The sequence below is a fragment of the Antedon mediterranea genome, chromosome 2, assembly GCF_964355755.1.
Source record: "Antedon mediterranea chromosome 2, ecAntMedi1.1, whole genome shotgun sequence".
Taxonomy (NCBI): Eukaryota; Metazoa; Echinodermata; class Crinoidea; order Comatulida; family Antedonidae; genus Antedon; species Antedon mediterranea.
Window position 1 is genome coordinate 18,707,302 of NC_092671.1, and position 25,322 is coordinate 18,732,623.

General features: G+C 37.9%; 3 protein-coding genes and 1 long non-coding RNA gene across 4 annotated transcripts in view; 1 reads left to right on the forward strand and 3 right to left on the reverse strand.

Annotated features, from left to right (window-relative positions):
* LOC140040652 (angiotensin-converting enzyme-like) overlaps positions 1-867 on the reverse strand; it is a 30,219-nt gene extending 29,352 nt beyond the window's left edge. Inside the window, exon 1 of the mRNA XM_072086741.1 lies at positions 589-867. The gene's annotated coding sequence lies outside the window, so the exon portion shown is untranslated. The remainder of the gene's footprint in view (positions 1-588) is intronic.
* On the forward strand, positions 754-4,029 carry LOC140040657 (uncharacterized). The gene is made up of 3 exons (XR_011842747.1): positions 754-994; positions 3,436-3,531; positions 3,894-4,029. It is a non-coding gene; the product is annotated as an uncharacterized lncRNA (long non-coding RNA).
* Positions 3,326-17,112, reverse strand: LOC140040656 (UDP-N-acetylglucosamine transferase subunit ALG13-like). The gene is made up of 4 exons (XM_072086748.1): positions 16,960-17,112; positions 9,571-9,733; positions 8,853-8,991; positions 3,326-3,996 (listed from the first exon to the last, which is right to left on the reverse strand). The coding sequence occupies exons 1-4, from the start codon at positions 17,056-17,058 to the stop codon at positions 3,882-3,884; spliced, it is 516 nt and encodes a 171-aa protein (XP_071942849.1). The 5' UTR covers positions 17,059-17,112; the 3' UTR covers positions 3,326-3,881.
* A 1,764-nt stretch (positions 17,113-18,876) lies between these two features.
* LOC140039751 (uncharacterized) lies at positions 18,877-23,293 on the reverse strand. Its single transcript, XM_072085362.1, has 5 exons — positions 23,215-23,293; positions 22,944-23,103; positions 21,705-21,802; positions 20,388-20,465; positions 18,877-19,368 (listed from the first exon to the last, which is right to left on the reverse strand). Exons 2-5 carry the CDS (start codon positions 23,083-23,085, stop codon positions 19,234-19,236), a joined length of 453 nt encoding a protein of 150 aa, XP_071941463.1. The 5' UTR covers positions 23,086-23,103; positions 23,215-23,293; the 3' UTR covers positions 18,877-19,233.
* Positions 23,294-25,322: the final 2,029 nt, after the last annotated feature.

The following is a 25,322-nucleotide window of genomic DNA, read 5'->3' on the forward strand; positions in this document are numbered from 1 at the left end:
AGTGAAATATGAAATAAATATATTATAATATCCGATAGAGATAAGTAATTAAACTGTTTTATTTAGGCCTATAGTACGGTAGGTTCGGTTCACTTGGAGCATGAACCCCCATCCAGGAACTGGAGACACCCGTCTAGGGAAATGGGAGCACCTAAATGGAACATAGGTGCCTCCTTCATATTATGTTCTATGACCGATACATGGTCTTAATTTAACAGTTGCGGATCCAGGGTTTGAATAGGGACCAACAATGTAAAATATGAAATACTGAACCCTAATGTTCTATTTTTTAAATTGTATTTTTCATGTTGTATTCACAATTACACTGACACTGAACAATATTTACAAAAACCGAAGTCCATAGAACACCCACACACTTTAGAAACACAATACAGCGGTAAACAATAGGCAGGTTCAAATACTTCCAGACACTTAAGGATCTCTGTTTTGTTATTTTGAGGGATCAATTGTAAAAACCTAAAAACACGGTCAAATGAATTGGTTTCAACACAAAAGAATAGCATGGATAGTACGTAACAAGTTTGTATACGTTTATGAACGTGATATCATTAGGGTACAGAAACTCACCTCTAATTTGATTCGGTCCTACCGTATTATTCCTCTCTGAATGACCTACAGAAGAGGTGCGCCCGCACCCTTCAAGGTTTCAACAATGACTCGGTTCCAAGTCCTTTAAATTACTCCAACAAAACAGTACAGCAGTGCCGTTCAAAAAGCCAACAAGAAGTTTAATCTGACAGGCGGACAAACGCAGCTATCGATTCTACCATATGGTTTTAACACGTTTGGTTTGTCTCAACTGATTTTACTGCTGCAGCAGTAACGCACTACTCGTCAGCTCTCGTTGTTTGTCATAGAGCATGAAATATGCCAAATCGTTTTCTGATCGCTGATCAGCCATTCATTGTCATGTTAATCTTCGATACACATCGATAACCCAATTGTCAAATTTCTTTTACATAGTAAACGTCCCGTAAGTATGAATGGCCGTATTCTTGCAATGAAATGTTTTGATAATTATTTTTATCTTATAAGTTTAATATTTATATTACAGTAGAACTCCTCAATCAGATTGACCGTTAATTATCAAGGTGAAATATTGTACACTACGGCCAACCTCTATTCAAGAGACACCACTATTGGGACACTTTTGGTTGGATCCTGAAGGTGTCCTCTTAATAGTGGGTCTATTGTACAGTATTATTTAATATCGATTATTTTATTTTATTTTATTAATTTTAGCAATTAAAACAATACATAGACTTTGAGTGTGCCAAGGAGTGGCAAAAGAGGTCGAAGGACCACTGTCGCCATAAGGCGTGCCACACCAGCACTCAAAGCATACAATAAAACATAAAACAATGTAAATAAGTAATATAAATACTATGATTATATACATTAAAGAGGCATAGTGTTTTTAAAGTGGTCCATTAACATGTTTTTAAATTGTACCCAATTTCCGCAAACAAAGGCGTCTGTAATATTGACCGGTAGTGTATTCCACAGACGAATAAATCTGGTTGGGATACAATACTTTCCACTATCAGTTTTGGATGCAAGATGTTTAAAAGTCAGAACATCCAAATGCCTACAATTGATAATCAACATATTTAAAATAAAACTATTCGATTATTAATATTATTATGATATAAATTTATTTGTAATATTATACAATAAAGTAAATAGTAGGCATAAATTAATAAGTATAAGGTTAGCAATATAGGACAATAGTAGGCCTTTACTAAAAAGAATTATAATATAAATATAAATACAAACATTAATTTATTGTGGTATCTAAAACATTTTTCCTTAGCCAATACAGCATTATAATCAATCGGTGGATGTTGGACAAAACGTCATTTCACCGATAGGCTATAATGTACGGCATGGTTGTATATTTCTTTAGCTACTATGAATGACGCTTTAGTTCACTATTACATTATACAAATCTATGTGTGTGTTGAAAAAAAAACGATTTAATTTTAAAATACACACAATTTCACTTCGTCTGTATTTTAAATTAATTTTCCCCCGTTAAAATAGTAGCATCAGTAATGAAGTCCGATTTAGATATAAAATGCATTTGGATAATATAAGAGTTCCCAGAAGAGATTCTAGATTCAGAATGGCGAATGATTTAATCGTAGATAATGGTCGTTGGAATTTTATTGACATTACCTTTCTCTCTACTGCTTCAGTTAGTCAATAAAAAGCTCGCTCTCAAATTGATTTCATCTTGAATTCGATGTGGCATAATTCCACCCTATGGATTATTTCGTATATAAAGTAGTAGTACCTCGGGGATTTTTGTTAGTGCTTATCATAGCAATTTTAATGTATGCTTTTCAATTATCTTTTATATCTTAAATATGTATAAAAAAGTTTTACTTTTTTAATTACTTCAAGTCAATAAAAATTATTACCATTCCAAATAAGTACGGTACAACATCTGAAGTGACACGCTGTCGAAACAGAGTCATTTGAATTATAGTTATTTTTAATTATTTTTTAAAAATTAATAATTATGAAACACTAATGTTTTCACAAGATATAAAAATATAATTAATGTTTAAATCTTTGTCAATGCTTTAAAATTATTGACTGTACCGTAAATCGTTCAGATTAATGACGATGAAACGAAGAATATAGGCGGCGTAATCAAACTTTTAAAAATAGAAACTTTTAAGCGTGGTTCCCACTAGCGACGCAACACAAGGACGTAACGCAACGCAAGTGAATTGACCAATCACAAGCGATGGCTTGGTAACTGTCTATAACTTCGCTTGTCATTGGTTAAAACGCTTGCGTTACGTTTACGTCCTTGCGTTACGTTCTAGTGGGAACCAAGCTTTACTCTCCCATTTTACGTATCTCATTTTGATGTAAGAATGTTAGGGTCTTTCGGACACATATATAGTACATTATATGCATTAGCTTTCGGGTTTATAGACACATTTACCCGATTTTACGAGGACAATACTGTTTTAACGGACACCCGGCATATTTAGCAAACACCCACATCAAGGGGAAGGTCTGTTGGATTTTAAAAGTGTCGTCTTAATAGGGTTTTACTGTATTCGTAAACATTAACCGATACATAGCGCTCACACTCTGCTATCTTTGTACATGATCCATTCTGTATCACAACGAACGACACGATTGCCAAAGAAAGATCATGGCAAACATTACAAATGTTTTCATCACCAATAGATAACAAAACAAAAATTGTTTAATAAATATTTGTTTATATACAATAAATGCAACAAAATTAAATATCTATCAGCGGCAGTATTAAAAAAACGAAACTGAAAACAAAATCACATTGGTTTATTTTATTCTTTCCAAACATTTAAAGAATAATTTGATTATCATTTAAAATATTTTCTTTCGTTTATATTATTTTCTATATTTTAGACTGCTGTGATGGAACAACAGTATATCAGGCAGAGATGGTTGGGGAACATCCATGGATCGAGCTTAATTTGAAATGGGTGCATGATGATTGCATAGGTATATATATGGTTGTAGTCCTAATGCTTCCTATTATGAGATATTTGCTAATTGTTGTTGACTACCGAATTTGTGTATGAACCGTTTTATAATCATTTTAAATTTAGGTAGTGCATTTGATATTCACCAACCTTAAACCTGCATTGTTTTATGGCATATAAGTCTTGTCTGTGCTTATATACAAAATATTTTGCTACAAAGTTAAATGTATTTATACTCTAGCATAATGTTAAATTTAAACCAGAAATTTAAAATAATACAATAAAATATTTTTTTATTATTCAAATATAAAAATAAATGATTTCGTATATATTACATTGGTATTTAATAAAATTATAATTTTCTTATTGTTATCTACTTAGACCCATTGCTTTGTCGAGAAATGATGCAAAGTTTTCTGGTTTTCCTTTTGGATATGGCTTCAATTGGGATGCGTCAAAGATCTTTAATGTATCTTCCAAAGTACTGAAATAAGAACAGAATATAATCAAGTGAACAATATATGTACATGACATGGCTACATAGATAAATATTAGAAATAAATAAATGCATAATATCTAAGACCTGTTTATACTAGAATGACAAACACTGACGATAAAAAGATAAATATACTGTACTTTTTTTTCTACAGAGAACAAACGAAATAGAAATGTTTTTCAATTCGAGGACTGTAGAATAACCATTCATAGTTTCGTAGATAAATATAATATTTAGAGATAACTAAATAAAAATACCTGTGTGAATTTGTATTATATTGTATCAAAAACATTATTGATGGCACTTTCTACACTCCATAAAAGAAAGGAATAAACATCCAAATATGTATTGCTATTGTAAACCTACATACAGGTATGGCCTATAGAAAATTAGCATCTTTTTCAACTATAACTGTGACAGTACACATTAGTCCAGTCAATCTAATGATATACCCACCACAAATTGCAATAGTAACAAAGCAAGTATTTTTGAATTCCATATAAAGTGTAGAACGACATACTAAAAGTCACCGAAAATCCAAGCATTGGGTCAAGGGGTCAGAGGTCAATAAAGGTTATTTTAAGTCAAAATTAATATGCCCCATTAATTACATATATTTAACCATTTGAAATACATTATATACAAGTATGATTTATGTCATCCGAAAGCTTATTAAATTTCCTATTCATTGATATCAAACTTATAGTCATAACATTTTATTTAGCATGTCATTTTTGCGGAAAAACACAACATAATGTTTCAATTTTGGCTAAAAATGTTGTTTTCGCTGTAAACAACAATGGTATACACAGGGATACCCATGGGGTGAACATTTCAGTCCAAAGCGATACACATGACCAGCTCAAGATGCAGATGAGTGACATCTCCGTTCCTGTTACTTCTCGATGATCTACATTCCATTTTTTCCAGATGGCATTTGTGTTGCCATGGTTACACTATTTATATTGGGACGTATAAGTATTTTAACGATTTTTTAACCAGTAGAAATACAAAGATGTTCAACAGCAGTTTGACAATGACCTCCATGTTGTATGACATTCGGAACCATCTGGGCTAGATTGTCAACAGACCTGGTGATTGAAAAGGTTTCTATGAGAAGCCTTAAAGAAAACCAGGTTTGACAAGAGATTTGGGAATGAGTACATTCAGACCAAATCTGCGCTGTATGTAATGCCTTTGCAATAGTATCAGGGCGTTACTCCAACAGCGGCCAACATAAGACCTTGTGGCCACACGTCAGGAACACAATGGCAATTGAAAAATCCATTTGGTTACGACTCAGAGACTTCATACCATTGACATGGGAGTTACTGCAGGTGACTCGGAATATTGGCAATGCGGTATTAAGCATTGAATATTTTGGAAGGATGTTAGGCCAGAAAGTCTTGCAATGTATTCAAGATCCTGGCAATAAAGTACATACAGGCAAATATGTGTGCATAGATCCTACAGTTCCAGAGGGGCTCGAGGTGACAACAAGGAAGTTTTTGAACATGAACTTTGTTATCCACCAGCACTTTTTGAAACTACCAACTTACAATACTTTCAGCTAAACCAACATGATGCCATGTGGAAACAACTTCTTATGAATAGTCTAACACATCCAACTCACAGAATGCTGTCCAGTAAGCCTACATTTTAGATGGTAGTGCTCTACTTCACAGCATTCCATGGAATAGTGTAGAGACTTATGATGCGATCTGTAAAAAATATTGCTCTGCCATCATAGTCTTTGATGATTATGAAAGCGCCAAAGACGGCGCACATGGTAAGGCGGGTCAGGTGGTAGTGTCCCTGTACATTTTACCAGTGACATGTTCCACAAAATAGGATCACTTTCTGTAACAAACAACAATTTATAAATCTTCGTAACTAGTATTTGAACAACATGGCAATGAGTGAATGCAGCTGCTGATGCAGATGTTATTTCGGATAGTACAAAAAAACCATTGAATCAGCAAACAGGAAAACATCTGTATCCGATGACTTTTGAGAGACATCTGTGATAACCTTCTGTTTGCTCATGCGATACTGGTGACACAACATCCAGAGTTTTCGGAATTGGAAAACAAGTGGCTCTAAAAAAAGCTTGTCATTGCACTTATTTCTGACATTATGCTGTAGTCTTCAGATGCAAACAAGATACAAAGGATGACATTGTGGTTGCTAGAGAAAATGATTTAGTGTGTCTGTACAATGGACGACCTGGACAGCGTGGAATGCCTTTGACTCCATCCCATCTACAAGTACAACCTCGCATATCGCCAACTTCATAGTCGTACCACAACCAAGGTACTTAACATCATGTTCAAGTTCAAGTTATCTTTTAGCAATGGAGTGGGGTTGATATGTGTACCGAGGACTGGGGATGGAAGATCAGATGATGGAAACATGGTTCCTCTACACACAGACTTAAAGCCAGCACCTGAGTATCTCCTTGAAGCATTCAGGGGTAACTAGAACTACATGTGATGAATGCAATGGCATTGCACTGTACTAATACCCAAACAAGAAAGTGATACTGATGACATAGTTGTGAGTCCATTTCTATTTGAAGGATTAAAGAATATCATCCCACACGGGGCAATTCAAATAAAAAGTTCTGGATTAAAATGATCTTACAAAATATACAAAAATATCACAATACACATTACAATATAACAAGAGTCAAAGTTCAAGAAATTAAGAGTCGGATGGCAACTGGCAAAAAAGAATTTCTTTTCCGGTTTGTTCTACATGCCGGGCATCGAAAGCGACGCCCATGAGACATGAGCTCGAAATCACTGAACAAGGCATGGTTAACATTTTTTAGAATAGCTCTACTTTTTTCTAGAGTTTGCATGTCACAGAAGGAAGACAAGCTACGAAGTTGACAACCTATTAATTTAGAACTTAAATTAACAATTCTTTGTAGTGAGTTTCTCTCTTTGACCCTATTAAGACTAAAAAACCAGCATATAAAGAAAAAAAGTTAAAACGTTCTCAATAAAGGAATTATAAAAAAACCTGAGAATTACTTTATCGACATTAAAATGGTTCAGCTTCCTTAACAGATAAAGTCTATGGTGTCCTTTCTTTACTATTGCCTCTGTATTTAATTCCCAGCTGAGATTGTCCTCAAAATATAGTACCTAGGTATTTAGGAATGGACAATATCACTGGTTCGTCATTTATGAGGGATACCAGAGGGCTGCGTCATTTCTCCTTCCTAAAATCTACAATCATCTCCTTGGTTTTGGTCACATTGAGTTCCAAGTAGGAGTTTCCACAAAATTGGATAAAACCATCTAACCGTCCTGTGAATTTTTAGGGAGAGACAGCAAGACAGTGTCGTCAGCAAATTTGACAAGATGACTATTGTCCTGTTTGCTGCGACAGTCATCCGTGTATATAATATACAGGAGATGAGAGAGGACGCAACCCTGGGGCGATCCAATACTTGTCATTACGTACATTCATTGATACTAAAATCATCAAAAATCTATCTATAGTTAAATCATGAGTTGATTCCAAATTATCAAGACTCATTAATTAATCAACAATAGTACATACCGCTAATGAATTTCAATGTTCTTCTAGCTAGCATCATTTTTCCTATTTCATAACGATACAATAGGTACAGGAAAAACATTATTTGCACCAAACACTTGCAAAATATACATAAACATAATTTAGTTTTACGCTATTTAAAGAAAATTAGAGTTTTCGTAAAAGGTCACTGACCTCTATAGTTACATAACAACTGTTGTATCAATTAGTTTTTAGAGTAAGAAATACATATTATACACATTTGTAGTTATTTAGATGTTATTGGCAGGCATAAATGTTACCTACTACTACACTACCTGTTGTTGATAACAATTTATCATTATTATAGGATTATTTTTATTTGAGTACATAATTAATTCAAAATACTTAACATCATTTTTCCTATTTCATATGACGATAGGTACAGAGAAAAACACAAGTTTCATCAAATGCAACGGCAATTACGGAATAAGACATTTTGTTAGGAAAAATTTGAGTTTTTGTAAAAGGTCAATGACCTTTTGACCTCTAGTTAAGTATAACTGTTGTATTAATTGTTTTTTTTAATGTATATTAGTAGGATATATATACTCTACACATTGGTACTAAAGCTATTTAGATATGATTATAAAACAATGGATTATAGGCATAAACGCTACCCCTACCCAAAAATTGTTTACATTACTTACATTTGATCAAGAATCAATTTCAATAAGAATAGTACATCATTACTTTTAAAATTCTTCTAGTTAACATCATGTTTCCTATTTTATATATATCGATAGGTACAGAAAAAACACAATTTTGATTAAATGCATCCACAATTATGGCATACGATATAACAGTTAATCATTTTTTAAAGGAAAAAATGAGTTTTTGTAAAAGGTCAATAACCTTTTGACCTCTAGTTATATAAATAAGTGTTGTATTTTGTTTTTTTAAATTGCATATTAGAAAGAAATATATATTCTACACACTGATATCAAGATTATTGAGATTGGATTATAAAACCACAAGTTACGGGCATAAATGTTACCCCCTACCCCAAAAATATTTACGGAATAAAATCCCTATATAGTTGTTGAGATTACGTAAAAAATAGTGTGTTCCAATGCTTCAATTTTCGGTGACTTTTAATATGTCATTCTAAACTACATTTGGAATGAAAAAATCAATGTTTCGTTACTATTGCAATTTGTGGTGGGTTTACCTCTAAATATCACTAGATTGACTGGACTACATATGACATTATAACCTAGTATAATTGGGGGTACATTGGTCAATTGGATTATTACCTGCATGTGCAATATTGCAGATGGTCATCTTTGTATAATTGGTAAGCTAGTTCAATCTGATGATTCCCCATCAATTGCTCATTAATCACAACAATCAGTGGTTTACCCCCTTCAAGTGTTTCCATTACACTGCCAGCACCTAAACAAAACGAGAATGCAGAATGTTGCTTTAAAGTATACAAGAATGAGTGTGGGTGGGTAGAAATAGTATACAATTATTGTTTATAGGTGCAATGGAGAGAATATTTTCATTGAAACTTGGCTCCACCTAGTTGAATAGAACACTGTATCTTGAACGCAAATAATCAAACAATATTTGGCTTAATTGCTGCCTTTGCATAAGATAAATTTATTGGTCCATCACTAAAAAGTTAATTTATGCTCTTGTCAAATTTATTGAGCCGATTTAGTTTTTGAGGAGATATTTAAAGGATAAAGATAAAACATGTTGAATATCTAAAGAAAGAGAATAGAGCATTGAAGTTAGTAATCTACAGTATAGATACCATGTTGTGAAATCAAAGTTTTTTCTAGACTTTATATTATATCTATTTTTTATATTTCATGCCAGTTTCAAATGTATTTCCATTTTATATTACTATGGACAGTAAAATAAGAATATATTAGTATCAGTATATTTCTATTTTGAAATATTTTTGCATCATACTCCTTCAACTTAAATACAAAATGATGTTAAGAACAGCTCTATCATACATACCTGCATGACTAATAACAAGATCTGCATCTTTTATATCGTCTGCGATGGAATTTTTATATCTATAATATTTAAGAGTAAAGTTTGTTCTTGAGACTTCTTCTGGCTCAAAGTTTCCACGACCAATTTGAAGAACAGCTTTTGTGTAGCCTAGTCTTTCCAGTTGCTATAAATAATCAAATTATCTGTATATTTTTAACATAACCTGTAAATAATCAACCTCGGGCTGGCCCTAGCTAGCCTAACTCCATATAAACTGAACGTAACCTGCTGCAATTGTATATTCAGTATTCCTGATTGATCGAGGGCCTAGTCTAACAGGACATCCCGTCTAACATAGCATGGCATTGCCTTAGCTCTATCTACATACTGTAGTATCGACCGTAAGGGGGTGCCCACGCAATGAATGGCCCGAACCCACCAACCGTCTGCGGGCGCCTGGTTCTAGTACTTGTGACGTATGGACGTCTGGGCGTCATGCGCAGACGGTTGGAGCATACCAGAAATCGGGGCAATTAGCCACGGAATTTGCCGTGGTAACAAGGATACGGCTAACAGCAGTATCATCAGTGATAGGAACTGGATAGATATATTGGATTACTGTATTACATTGGATTTGCCCCAAGCGGCTTTTGGAAATCACGAATCGATCTCCAGCGGCGGGGTTCAAACTTTCCGGTTTAGGTATTAGTTAGAGTCCAGGGTTTTCGTCTGTTATATTACCATGCCGATAGATGGGAATCGTATTCGAGTGAATTTTTGTACACTCGAGCAATTATGCGATATTCCGGGAATAGGAGTGGTTCGGGCGGACGAAATTTTGTCCCTTAGGACCAGATTAGGTAATATTTCATCCGTAATAGATTTAAGTTCTATTAAGGGTCTGAGTAAGAAGCCAGAGTTCTTAAGCAGATTTGATTTTTCACCTAACCTTAGGTTGTCACCCGAGGACTTTAGTCGAATGTTGGGTTCTGTGTCTTCATTATGATTTTAGTGTTCATTCCGCGGCCCAACATTTAGGATCTGAGGGTGGAGCTGATAGGGGAGGCTCTGGGGAAAAGGGAGTGGATTTTGATAGGGCTCACCATGGGTTAGGTGATATGTCTCCGATGGTCCGACTGCAGGGGTCGGCATCGTCTGGGCCTGCTGGGGTTAGTAAGGGCGCCGCTACAATTAAAAAAGTGCCCTAAAGAAGGCGGTGGGTCCCGGGAATGACGATACTCGTTCCCGGAAAACTGAGCAAAAGCTTAAGTTTATGTCTTTTAGGGATTTTCACTTTCTCCAGAGAACCAGGAAGGTGGTTACTCTAGTGGGGAGGAGGCTCACGTGGGTTCCGCAGAAGAGTACGCAGCGACTCTCCTGTACAAGGCTGGGGAGATATCCTCATGTAGAGGGGGGAAAGAGTTTAGCGGGAATAAAGGATATGGGACTCCGGTGTCTAAAGGGGGATATCCGCTCCACAGAGGGAATCTCAAAGGGACGAAGTTGGTACAGGCCGACAATGGGCAAATATGAGAGAGGGTAACTCATGGGGTGGAGATAGATCAGGGAACGGGTTCCCTGGGGATGGTACTTGGGACCGTCCTGAATATCGTCCAAGGGATGAAAGACCAGGACCCTCGCACATGCCTACTTGTCAGGAAGCGGATTGGACTTCGGACCGATTCGGGAGGTTGGATGGATACCAGGGGTCCGAGTCTCCGTATGGATGGCCATCCGGTTGTCAACGAGAGGGGCCAGGTCGTCAGGACTGGGACTATTCATGGGTCGTTCCACAACCCTGGGGTAGATACGAAGAGAGGCCACTATTATACCAGGACCGAAGGGATAGGGGTCCAAGGGCCGGAACTAGGGGTAATAGGTCAGGGGGTAGGTCAAGATGGGAACCTTTCCGATCTAAGGATGTCCCAAGAAGCCTGGTATATAGAGGTAAGGATAACTGGGCTTTCTTTAAACGTAGATTTAGGGCCTTTTCGGAAGAGCATCATCTTTCGCCCTGGGAGATGAAGGCGGCTTTGTGTTGGTGCTTGGAGGGGGCTGCGGCGGACCTCTACACCAATTTAGTAACGATGGATGGGGACATTTCCTTTTGGGACATAATCCATGCCTTTGACCAACGGTTTACGGAGGATGAACTTCCCGAGGTCCTCCAGGCCAAGCTAGAGACCGCATCCCAACATGAAACAGAGTCAGTAGGGAAATGGGCCAATCGGGTATTAACTCTAACTAGGAAAGCATTCAAGCTGCTTTCCAATGAATGGATACAGAGACATTCAGCTATGAAGTTCTGTATTGGGTGCCGTAACACGGGGGTGGGAAAATTGGTACTTTTTGAAAATTGCGCGACTATGTCCGAGGCGCTAGGAAGTATGATAAATTTAACAGCCTCCAATCTCTTTATGAAACTAAGTGGGGAAAAGAAATGACATCACTACCACCCCAGGCAAGGTCTCCATCTGTCTCAATTAGGCCGACGACACAATCATGTCCGCTTTCCTCCATGCCGGGGGTGGAAAATAGGGGATTTTACAGACCACCACCTAGAGGTGGGGCCGAGGTCCGGCTGGGTGGGTTAGTTAATAGAGGCGGATTTGGCCCAGGTTAAAGGGTTGTTAAAAAGGGTCTTGGAGATAGTACTGTAGAGGGTGGGGATCGATTGGGTGGGGGCTCAGGGCCGTCACCTCCTCCCCAATCCACTACTACTACCTGGGACCGCTGTTTTGAATGTAATGAGGTGGGTCATTTCAAAAGGGAATGCCCGAAATTAGCGCGGCAAGCCAGGCAGGTAGGGGAACAAGAAGATCCTTTAAACGAATAGGGGTCGGGGGTCGGGGCCTGACCACCGACTGCCAGCGTTTTGAAGGCTCATGCGCTAAAAGGGAAGAGGTACAGGGGTACCCGGGTGGGGATCCTCTGGGGGTGTCCGTGGACATAGTTAGTTTAAAGGAAAGGGAACCGTGCATAGTGGTAAATAGGGTAGAGCTGGACCCCGCCCCACCAATAATTGCAGAACTTTCCTTTAAATTAGAAGGGAGGGGACTTCTATGCCGGGGTACTGGGTAGGCCCAGTCACTTTTGCATTAGGTTCGCCGAAGAGTACACTGAATACGTGGCGCCTATAAATGACGATATGTTGCTGGGAGGAGATTTTTTGATACCCAATCGAGCTCTTATCGATTGTGGGAAGCTATTACTGTCTGTGGGAACAAGTGCACTTTCGCTTTGCAAAGAGGCGGGGGAGGTTAGCCCTAGGGTTGGCCAGGTGACGGTTGGCAAGCGCAGGGTGCTTCCTCCGTTTTCGGCGGGGTATATACTGTGCCGGTTGGACGTAACAGGGGAGCATCTCCCCGATTATTTCATTGAACCCGATAATCAGGGGAAAGTTTTAATTCCATCCACCATTCATCGGGGTGGGACTGTTCCTAAAGTTTGCGTGGCGAATCTTACGGGCAGATATGTAACACTTAAACAGGGAGAGGTTGTGGGGAATGCCACTGAGTGGGAGGGTAATCATGCGCCTTCTCAAGGGGGATCGGTGTCCACCGTAGGGGTTGACAGTGCAGAGAAATCCTCCACGGAACAGGGTGGGGTACCACAACACCTGGAAGGGATGTTATTGTTAGCGGACGTAGCGAAAACCTTGACCGGATCTGAGTTCGATAGGGCGAAACAACTGCTCATTGAGTTCCAAGATGTCTTTGCGGCTCATCAATTTGATATAGGGACTCTGAAGGGTATTGAGCATACTATTGATACGGGGGATGCGCCGCCAATCCGACAACGACTCCGACCAACTCCCATGCACTTCGCCAGGGAGGAGGAAAAGGAGATCAATAAAATGTTACAAGCAGGGGTGGTTCAGCCGGTGTTGGTACGCAAACGGGACGGCTCAGTGCGGTTATGTATCGACTACCGGGTTCTAAATAATGTTACAATTAAGGATGCCTACCCTCTGCCCTTGGTACGGGATTGTCTCGACGCTTTGTCGGGCAACACATGGTTTACCAAATCGGATGCCATATGGGGGTACTGGCAAATTAATATGGGGGAAAAGGATAGGAGAAAAACGGCATTCATTACCAAGTACGGGCTATTTTAATTCGTTAAAATGCCGTTCGGGCTATCAAATTGCCCAGCCACATTTTCACGGGCTATGGGTTTAGTATTGAGGGGGATAGCCTGGGACACCGTTCTTGCCTTTCTGGACGACATTGTAGTCATGGGACGGAATTTGGATGACCATTTGGGCAATATCCGACATGTTTTAGAACGTTTCCGTGCAAGTAGCCTTAAGCTCAAGCCGAAAAAATGTATTTTTTTCCAACGGGAGGTGGAATTCCTAGGCCGGGTGGTTGGTGAGGATGCCTTATCGATTTCGGCTACAGATGTTACTGTAGTCCAGGATTGGCCCGTACCTACTTTGGTAAAGGAGTTGCAACAGTTCCTGGGACTGGCTAATTATTACAGAGAATTCATTGACCATTTTGCCGATAAGGCTGGGCCGTTGTATGAATTACTGGGTAAAGGGGTGCCATTTGTATGGGGATCCGAACAGCAAGCTGCTTTTGCTGGTTTAAAGTTGGCTCTCATTACACCTGCTGTTCTCACTCTTCCTAATACCAGGGACGAATTCATTTTAGATGTGGATGCGTCAGACCTGGCGTTGGGGGGAGAACTACTACAAGTACAAGGGGATCGGGAGAAGGTAATTGCGTATGCTAGCACCCGTCTTACGGCGGAGCAGCGCAATTACTGTACGACCCGCAAAGAATTATTGGCGGTGGTGTATTTGACGCGTCATTTTTGCCACTATCTCTTGGGTAGACCTTTTCGGGTTAGAACAGACCATAGCAGCCTGGTCTGGTTACTGTCGTTTAAGAACCCCCAAGGGCAATTAGCTAGGTGGATAGAGGAACTCAGCCTCTATAATCTTGTCCTGGAACATCGTAAGGAGGTACTACATGGGAATGCAGATATGCGTTATCCAGTCAGGCCGGACCGGTTGACCACTTTGAGCAGGGGTTGATCCCGGGGATTTGCCTTGCGGGGGATGCTCTTATTGCGTCAGGGCACATAGCCGGTGGGTCCGTTTCCGGGAGGACGTGGATGACGTAGTCCCGATTTAACAAATCCGGCAAATAGGACCGGACCCAATGAGGAGGGGCTGGTGGACCCGGGTGGGACTACGATCGAGGTCGTACGGGGGCCTTCGTGTTGTGCCATTAATTTGGTTCAAGACGATGTGGGGGGAATCTCAGCTATACAGCCCGACGGTCGGGTATCCATGTGCTGAGGATACTTCCGTAAAGAGCTTGAGCAATTTCAGGCTAAGGATCCCGATTTGGCAGCTATCAGGGGGTGGTTAGAATTGGGGGAACCGCCAGACGGGGAATTATTTAGCTCCAGTCCGGCGACTAAGCACCTATGGCTGAATCGGGAGTGGTTACATATCGGGGAGGATGGGCTCCTTTACATTTTCAGGGATGACATGGGAGGCGAGCGGCTAATTTTGCAGCGAGAACTCCATGCGGAGGCTCTGAAGCTTCATCATGACATTCCATCGTCTGGGCACCAGGGAATGTCCCGCACCAAGCTCAGACTCCGAACTAAGTTTTTTTGGTATGAGATGGGGAGAGATGTGGAGCGCTACATCCGGGCCTGCGAAATCTGTAATCAAAACAAAAAGACTGCACATAAGGGCAGGTCCCCGTTAACGGAGTTTCACGCAGGGTCGCCAATGGAGCGGGTCCACATTGATTTCTTGGGACCATTACCTAAGTCGGAGGCGGGTAACGTCCAGATCCTTATGATGGTGGATCAATTTTCAAAGTGGGTGGAGATTAGTCCGTTACCCTCACAGACTGCAGAGGTGACGGCCAGGGCTTTAGTGGCGAACTTTTTTAGTCGGTTTGGGGTTCCGTTCGAGCTGCATTCGGACCAAGGCCGTAATTTCGAGAATGAACTGTTTGGTTCTCTCTGTAAAGTTCTCCAAATTCACAAGACCCGGACGACCAGTTATCGTCCATCCGCCAACGGACAGGTCGAGTGTTATAATCGCACACTGATGGATGCGGTTCGTTGCTTCGTCGGGAAGAGGCAACGGGACTGGGACGTCCATTTACCTCAAATAGCGGGGGCGTTGCGGGCGACCGTTAATCCCGCATTTTGACGCACATTTTCATCTGGACCGTTTATTTTCGGCCCTAGGGCTGCCCCCAATATATCAGCTACGCCGTGCGAGGGATGCAGACCCGGTAAAGCCAGGAGATCCAAAGGTCACCGTTGTAGGGGCAATCGCGGTTTTCTGTGATCCGCCCACTTACCCATCCCTTAGGGAGATAGATCTGATGCAGTCTCCGCCGTACAACCATGTTTCGATTGGGCTGCACCCCACACGCATGGTATCGGCGCGGGAATTAGGTACTTTCCGGGGATTGACCCAGAACTTGAGTGTTCGGGCGCTGGGAGAGGTGGGTCTGGACCACAACCGGTCCATTGCCGACTGGCCCCGACAAGATCGGCTCTTGGAGCGGATTTTGCGGGAATGTTTTTGTCCTCAGCGTCATCACGTGCTGACTCTGCATTTGCGGGGTGCGGCGAAGGATCCAAAAGGGGAGGAATGCTACCTCCGAGGGCTGGACCTTCTTCGGCTGGTGGGGGTACCCCGTGGGCAGAAACTTATTTTGCACAGTTTTTCGTCATCTATTTTCATTGTGGAAGAGTTCCTGAGATTCTTCCCAATGACTTATTTCAGTTTCAATTTGGGGGTTGGGCGAGCGTGCCCAGCGGTACAGGAGGCATGCAGGTATCTTATGTACCAGTCTGAGCGCCAGGTTCTACTGGAGACGGATGCTCCTCATTTCCGTCCGGCGGGCCACCGGGTAGGCTTTCCTTACTTAATCGGTTTTGCCGCCGAAGCTCTGGGGAAGGTTACGGGAATGGAGGCCAGTGAGGTTCTGGACCTCACCTGGAAGAATGGCCGGGATTCTGATTCCGGAATAGTCTCGCTCCACTAGGGGCCCAGAAGTGTTTTTGTTGTTTTGTTAATAAAATTAAGGAGGAGTATAGTTATTTTGAGTTTAGTTAACAGGAGCTTGTTTAGTTGCAATTTGCACCGGGCCAAGGGCCGGGTGCTACGTTTCGAGTCACCAGTTGGCGGTTCTTTAAACCCAGTTTCAGGGATGGGCAGCAACGCTACATAACACTTTTTTTGTCAAACTAGTTTGATAGTGTAGACAGAGCTTAAGTAATAATACTACTAAATAAAATACTCTCAGCAGCTGTAGCCTAGTAGAGGCTAGCCTAGAGAGGGACTAAATTCCCATCCCATACTACTTCTTGGTGGGCCTGGCTAGGTAGCCTAAAGTGTGTACGCTCTGTTATTTAACTAACCGATATTATTGGTAGGCTTGACACAGTTTCTATCAAAGCGTCAAAACTTGTAGTTCCTACAGTTACAAAGGCAACTTTATCGTTGTATTCTGCTGCCATAATATGTGTGTATACGTACGTACGTACTACACTACGTACACACGGTTGGTTGGATTGTGCATCCATCCATGCGTGAAACTTCTTTATTTGAATGTGAGAGGGCGGCATACAGTATAATATAGGAAAGCAAAGGATTTTTTCCCATTTTTTGTTTGGTGATTTACGATGTAGGAAAATATTTGAAATGGCTATTATTTCATAACTTTTTCATGCCATACTACATGTCTATAACAACTGAAATGTACAACAAACAATAATATTTGTATGAATATTATAATAGCTTTCCGTTCCGTCGACATAGCCTGTTTTTGCTCACAAACCTGCTTTGCGGTTAATTTAATGCATTTGGAGCGTCCATGCTTCTCCTTTTCATTGGTTTAGTTTAAATTCTGATTAAGATTAAGTAAAATAGGCCTAAATGCTAAACACAATGATATACATACTAATTGAAATAACAGCATAGCGTTCTTGTATTTCGTTCATAACCAATAAATACAATACAGTACCCCTACATATTATAATCGACTAGAGTCTCACGTGCAACATAACACACCTAGATCAAGCGTCATCTTATACAATTTTGTGTGCAGAATAGCTAAAATACATTTTCTACGCATTTAGATTTTAGTCGAATTTATTTTCTATTGTACACTTTGTCAACTGTCAACTATATTTGATACTTTTTTATTTAGCTTTTGTTGTTAGGATATTACCGGACACACAGTGTTTATGAGTCGCTTACAAAGGTAAAGCGTAAACAAAAAACAATACTTCCTGTCACCTTCTTTTAAGATTTATCTATAGTATGCGAGTATAGAAATAGTTACACCACTCATAAAACACATGCTATGTTATTGTTACTTGTATTTTATTATTTTTACAGCGATAGTTATTTTAAAATTTAATACTAGATTGTAGATTTAAATACTAAATCAAATAAAATGGTAAAAAAAAAGATGTTAAAGTGATTAAAATGTTGTGTAAAATTGTTTTTAATTGTTTTTTTTTTTGGCAGAGAAGCCATAAGCTCAGGGGAGGAATACTGTCCCATGGTATATATATCTAGTCCCTCGCTAGACTTGTAGGCATATGTACGTCGTTCCAGATTCATAAGAATGTATCATATGTTATAATAGTAATACTAATAAGTGGTGTTGTGCTATTCTAAAAGACACACTTAGTGTCGCTGTTGTTTCTATCTAAGTTTCTATGTTAAAACTATGTATTCTCTCTTGTAGTCAATGTTATCTCTGTTCATTCGGGCAACCAAGAACAATTTCAAATGTCCTGAAATGTGAGACTATCATGGCATTTTTAGTCGCGTGTAGAAGCGACTCTATGCTCACTATGTCGGTTGGTTGGTCGCGACTCTATAGCTCAATATGTCGGTCGGTTGGTTGCGATTCTATAGCTCACTATGTCGGTCGGTTGGTCGCGACTCTATAGCTCACTATGTCAGTCGGTTGGTCGGTCACGACTCTATAGCTCACTATCTCGGTCGGTCGCGACTCTATAACTCACTATGTCGGTCGGTAAACACTAACTCAAATTTGCGCACGCGACTGCAGCCATGTATATGGCCTTGTTTAATCTTGTGTTAAAACAGCGGCATTATTGGGTCAAACAAATTTTTCAGTGGTGTCAATACAGGTGTACCATAATCAATGTTAGGTCTAATTAAAGCAATGTGTAGTCTCAAAATAATATTTTTATCCATGGCAGTTAACAATCCTTCTAATGAATCATCCAAGCATATTAGCTAATTTGTATTGAATATATTGGCCCTGATTACTCCAAGTACATACAATACAGCATGGATACTTACAACACAAAAATATTTTATTCATCATTACAATAACTCAAAAACCAACATGTGAAAGCGTTGTAGATAAGTCTGCAAGATATCCATGCATAATATCTTTCTTATTAAAAACAGAATCGTAACAGACTCTAAGCTTCTCTTTACAACTTCTTTTTGTAGGTTGTTATAGAAACGATCCCATGTACCAGGCAAGGAATAAATAAGAAGTTAACTAACTGTATACACTTAAAATTATATATATAACTGTAAATTTCCTACACACTATTTACAAATTATACTTGTAGGAAAATCAGAGGTTTGAGCCAGGCCAACAGAGTAAGTTTGTTACAAATTGTTAAAAAAACAGTAAAAATCTATCCTAGACCAGCTTGTCTTCCTCTTATCCGTCTGGCCAGTTGAATGTCACGAGGCATAACAGTCACACGTTTTGCATGAATAGCACAGTAGTTGGCATCTTCAAATAGATATATAATAAAAGCCTCTGCTGCCTAAACAAAGGAAGAAGAATTTATAAATTAATTTCTCTTGTGTTGGTATCACCCATGCTTACCACTTTAAATTATTCTCATTTGCATTCATCAATGTTTTACCAAAGCTGGTTTTGCCAGCAAGATTTACCAGAATAAATTCCAAATTGCTAAAGAAAAGTTCAACTTAAATGTATCAATGGAGGCCCAGATCAACACAGGGTGGTTCTCCCCTGGGGCAAAGCACAAAATAACACTTGTCTAGTAGAGGTACTGTATGGTAGACATTAAACAAGAGCAAAGTGAGGGTAAAATTGGATTGATAAAAAGTACAATATATTTGAATTTACCATACAATATACTAGATATACTATACTGTACTATGAGTCGGAACAAATTGGGACAATACTGATTCCTTATCATAATAATACGCTAGATACGGATACTACAGTAGATTAAAAATTGACTTTCAATAATCAATCAATCAATAAATTTTATTTCTCAAATAAAAACAAAATACAGTTACATTTTCTAAAAATAATAGATAATAAATGAGAAAAAGGGTACCCCACTGGAAGCTTAAGCTTTAGAATGTGGGGTCCAGGCAACATATTTAAAATTAAGGTAAGGTAAGAAATATATATAATTATATGATAATGAACAAAAAAGACATTTAACTTAACAAATGCAGTTATAATTTAACTTAAGACAGATATATTATCAACTTAAACAATAATAGTAGAAACAAGGTATTCATGTAATTTGAACTTAAATGAAGAAATAAAATTAATAATTTTGAGTTCTTCAGGTAAAGAATTCCATATTTGTGGACCTTGAAAAGATATATCATGCTTGTCAACCTCCGTATTAAAACAATCATAAGCATAATCTAATTTATTTCTGGTATTATAATTATGAATTGAACTAAAAGTTTGAAAATAAGTATCAAAAATACATTGTAATACATTGTTCATGGAGAAATCTGTGCATTGTTGGAGTGTTTTTGTACATTAATTTTTTGTTGAATTTAAAGTTATTACCTCTTGTATTGCCATAATAGCACTTGACTGCCACCTAAGGTCTGCATGAGAGGAAAACATCATTGCAATTTCTCTAACCTAAAAGTAGTAAATTCAATTTGAATAAGATAAATTTTGCCAACTCTAAATTACATGCATTATATTGGTGTCAATAAACATTTATTTCGAAAAATAAAATTATTAGTTTGTTTATATATTCAATTCAAAAAAATGTATTCATAAATTACGTCCAGAAGACAAAAGTACCAAAAACAAAATGGCAAGTGATAATACAAGAAAATGGACGAAGGCAAATCCCAAAAAGATTAGAATCTTGTGACGGGATTGCCTTTACAAATTTAAATTAAGAGAAGAATAAATATAAATAAAGTAAATAAATTAATTTAATAATAAAGAAATAAAAAATGAATTTAAAACCAGTAGATAAAAGTTGGAATAAAAAGTAAAAATGATGAACAGAAAAAAGTACAGCTTTATGGCATAGAGCGAATATGATGACAAATGAATAATAAAGGTAGCAAGTCACGGAACATGAAAACAACGACCATATCAAACAGATCGATCAGTAATGAGACAAAAGATAATTTTTAATTTTATGATAGAATGAATAGCGGTTAGCAACACAGGAAATTGAGGGGGGTAAATTGAGGGGGGTAAATTGTTAAACAATAGAGGTCCAGAGTATCTAATGCTATGTTGAAAATAATTGGTGTTGTGGTTGGGGATATATATGTTATTTCTGGTTCTAGTGTAATATTTATGAACGGTATTATTGGGAGCAAAAAGTTCGTTGAGATGGCAAGGGAGAAGTGAGTGAGTAGCCGAAAAAACAAAGACACCTTGCTGGGATAGGTTAATGTCCGAGAGTTTGAGAAGATTGAGTTTGGAGAATAAATGGGAGGAATGTGACAGTGGATGAGCGCCAGATTATTATAGTCCTGATAGCTTTTTTTTTGTAGGATAGAGAGTTTAATGATGTTTGTGGGGTAAGTGTTGGCCCAGACAATGTTACCATAGCTCAAATAAGGAAGGATGAGTGTGCAATAAAGGGTCCTGAGAATATTAGTTGGGAGGAAGGAAGAAAGCCTAGAAATGATCCCAAGGTTCTTAGACACTTTGTTCTCAGTTTCCTGAATATGGGTTTCTATGAGAGAGAGAGAGAGAGTTGTTGATGATATAATATATTATACTGTATATATAGTCAGAGGGTCATGTCAAGAAGTACAATAGTACTTGTCACAAGATGACCCTATAAACAAACATTTTTTATAAATAAATAAAAATAAATATGTAGAAATGAAATGTAATGAGACTTACAACACGTGCAAATGGTAACTTTCTCAGTAGCAAATCTGTTGATTTTTGATATTTTCGTATTTCACGTAAAGCCCTAGTTCCTGGTCTGAACCTCCTCTCTGAAAAACATGGTATGGAACATTTTAATTTATAATAATTTTCAATTCGTGGCATCTCAGGGCCGTAGCCACTAGTACAGTTGATAAAGTTTCAACCTCACCACTTTTTCACAGAGGCCTTTGACAGCCCATTGGCTTTAACAAAGATTGTTCCCTTTTCTTTCGAAAATCGCACGGTCACTTTATTTCTTGTGGCTACATCACTTCATCTAATTTAATCGCTGGCCTATAGTAATTGCCATGCTCTCGACCAACTATAGACCAGCTAAACTACACATGTCTGTTAAAACCTTCTATTTTATTCATAAACATTCAGATCCACATTAATGACGCATGACAATTGCGTGGCTAGCCCTAGCCTAATTCGTGTAGATTTAGCTTACTTAGTAAGTTTAGCAGTCATTTAAAATATGCTTTGGGAATAATATCTCATAAGGAAACATGCAATGAATTATCAAATGCTGCGAAGGGCTTTTTTTTATTCGTGACAGAAAAACTGTTCCACGAGATAGACCTACTCTAACCAAGTCCATGTTATGGGTTCGCTCATGAACTAGCCTACAGCCAACCGTCAGTGATCTGGATACATACAGTACTATATAGTCATGGAGGTAAATGCTAGTAGTCTCCAGATTACATTGGGCTTTATTTTTAACCATGCCCCTCAGCTCAGTAAATATTTGTATACTAGGCCTATAGGCTACTATACTGTCAAACTTCTTGCCTAAATAAACTACTAAATGTACAATACAAGTTGCTAAGAAGTTTTTAAGGTTAGACTAGATAATTATACACTTACAGCCTAAATAACAGTACGGCAAGCTACATCACAGGCCTAGGGATAGTCTACAAAGAACATAATGTCTTTCTGGGCGCTAGCATGGATAGGCAAAAGTTATTATAGGCTATTAATTATTAATATATAAAACTAGGCTTAGTGACGTGAGGCCTAGCTGCTTCGAATTGAATTCATTTAAATACTGTAACTGTATTTTTTTATTAATATTAATTATTAATTAGCTAGCTACCGGATTGGTCAACCTGCCTAAAACAAATAAAGACTAGCCAGGCCTGTTTAATCAGAATGTATGCACATTATTTTTGGCATTAATTATCATGTTGACACCATTATAAAACATACGTTTTCTCGCTTTCTTCTGTGTGGACGGAACCCCACCACTACTTGTGCTAGGCCCATGCATATCTTTATTATCTATCGGACGCCGACGGGGACTGAATGATTTTCTTCCACCACCACGGTGCTGCTGCTGATGCCTACCCATAACGCTTGATTTCTAAAGCTAAAAAAAACATTACATTTCACATGGCATTACAACAAATATGCATGTTATATTAGTATCATATATTATATAAATGAAAAATGTGCTTTTACGTTAAATAAGGTATCTTACATAAAAAAAGTAAATTTAGCCGATCGTGTTATAACGTTTAAATTTTCCGGCTTACAACAAACATTAGAATAGAACGCCAGTTGTGCATTACAAATGTGCGAAACTTGGATTTACAAATTGTTACACTGTATCTTATTTACTTCATATGTTTTTAATATTTTGGTTTTTTATACTATTATTGTAATTTCAGACAAAATAATCTACAACGCAAAATTGCAAGACAGTATTTATAATAAGGCCTACAGAGTGTGTAGCGAATGGCGTTCCATATGACCTATCGATAACCTTTAGCAACAGTACATTGTGATAGTACACCAACAAAATAAAATCTCCCCACTCCAAAATATCATCGCGTATTTCGTATTAATTCTTATTTCTATAATCTTTCAAATGTACATGCACAAAAAAAAGAAAAAAAACATAGGCCTACCTTAACAACAAAAGCCGTCACACTAATCAAGCCAAATTGAAAATGTTTATATATATAGGCCTAAATATTATTACAAATAGGCCTAATGTTCACATTGTATGTAGGCTAGTAGATGTTGTCAAACAAAATAATACACTATTTAAATTTTCCAATTTCTTTTAAAATGTTTCCAGAGTTTTTTTGTATAAATTGTCTATTAGGCCTATAGGGCCTATAGTTTGATCTAATAAAAATTGATCCGTACGTATTAAAAATATATATAGGAAAGTAGGCCTAATAATGATTTAAAAACTAAAAGAAAGATAAATTGGAAGTTATCCTATAGGCCTACATAATTCTAACCACGAACTTACGTACTCAGTGCCTAAAATCATATGTTCCACCGTTTCAATATTTGTAAAGTTCAGTTTTCTATTTACCAAAATAGCTTCAGGAATGTTGTTAATGTAACATTTTGTATTGTATTGTGTAATTTGAATTCCATTTTGTATTTGTTGGTCTTTTTTCGAAAAAAAATGTCTCCCAATTGAATTACACAGGCCTACAATCTCCATTTGTAGTAATTTGCCTTTAATTGTAAATTACCTTTTCTATTTTTTCAATTAAGCGCAGGCCTAAAACGTTCGCTTATATGTTGGTGAGTAAAATTGCTAGCCTCTTCAGAGACAACACTATCATCTAGATTACTGATCTCTCTTTTCAAATCTAATTAAATTTCATATGTTACTCCAAAAAAATGTTAAATTAAGTTGTGAAAGTTCAAAATTACAAAGAAAGACAAAAAACATCGTAGGCCAAAAGACAATCAACCTGAGAATGAATAAGTAGATAATGTTCCCTTTACGAACACCTCTATCATGGAGGATTCCTGGAGCAGGAAATAGAGAGACAGTTTCTCAAATTCACAACGTGTCCTGTATAATATACACAGCAGAACTTTTAGGCTAGAATTGGACTAAAGTCACCTCATACCCCCTTTCACACCAAAAGCAACACCGGAGTGTCTTCAGAGTTTTGCTTTTGGTGTGAAAGGGGTATGAGGTGACTTTAGTCCAATTATCACTATGTTGGTCGGTTGGCTAACGAGTGTTAGCCAAGACGATAGCAGCCATGGAATTAAGCACACACAAATTAGTTTATTTTAATTCCTTCTATCATAACTAATGTTATTTTATTGATATTGTGACTAAATATTGGTCAATTTTTCAATTCAATTTAAATCATGACTTTCAAAAACATTTATATCATGATCATCCCCAGGATAGCACATCACCTATAAACAGCTCACAGTCCAGTGGAGTAAAAAAAAATTTAACATTACTTACTCTTTTTATGAATTACGTCAATAATCTATAAAAAGCGTATGTAAAAAGTATGCCTATAATGTAGCCTACGGTACATTAACGATGTCTATAAAAATGAGATTCCTAATAAACATGGAATTATTAAATGTCTGATATGCAAATGAGATGTAGGCCTACGAAAATATGCAAATTAAAGTTAGATTTTAATATATGCAAGCTAGATATTGACCCAAATGCTTCAGCGCCATCACTTCAAGTGGTATATTTGCATGCAGGTAAACATACATTTTTTATTTCATTTAAAACTCTTATCCATGTGACTTAACATCAACATTGAGATGAATATTGCAAGTTTGAAGTATTATTTTGAGAGA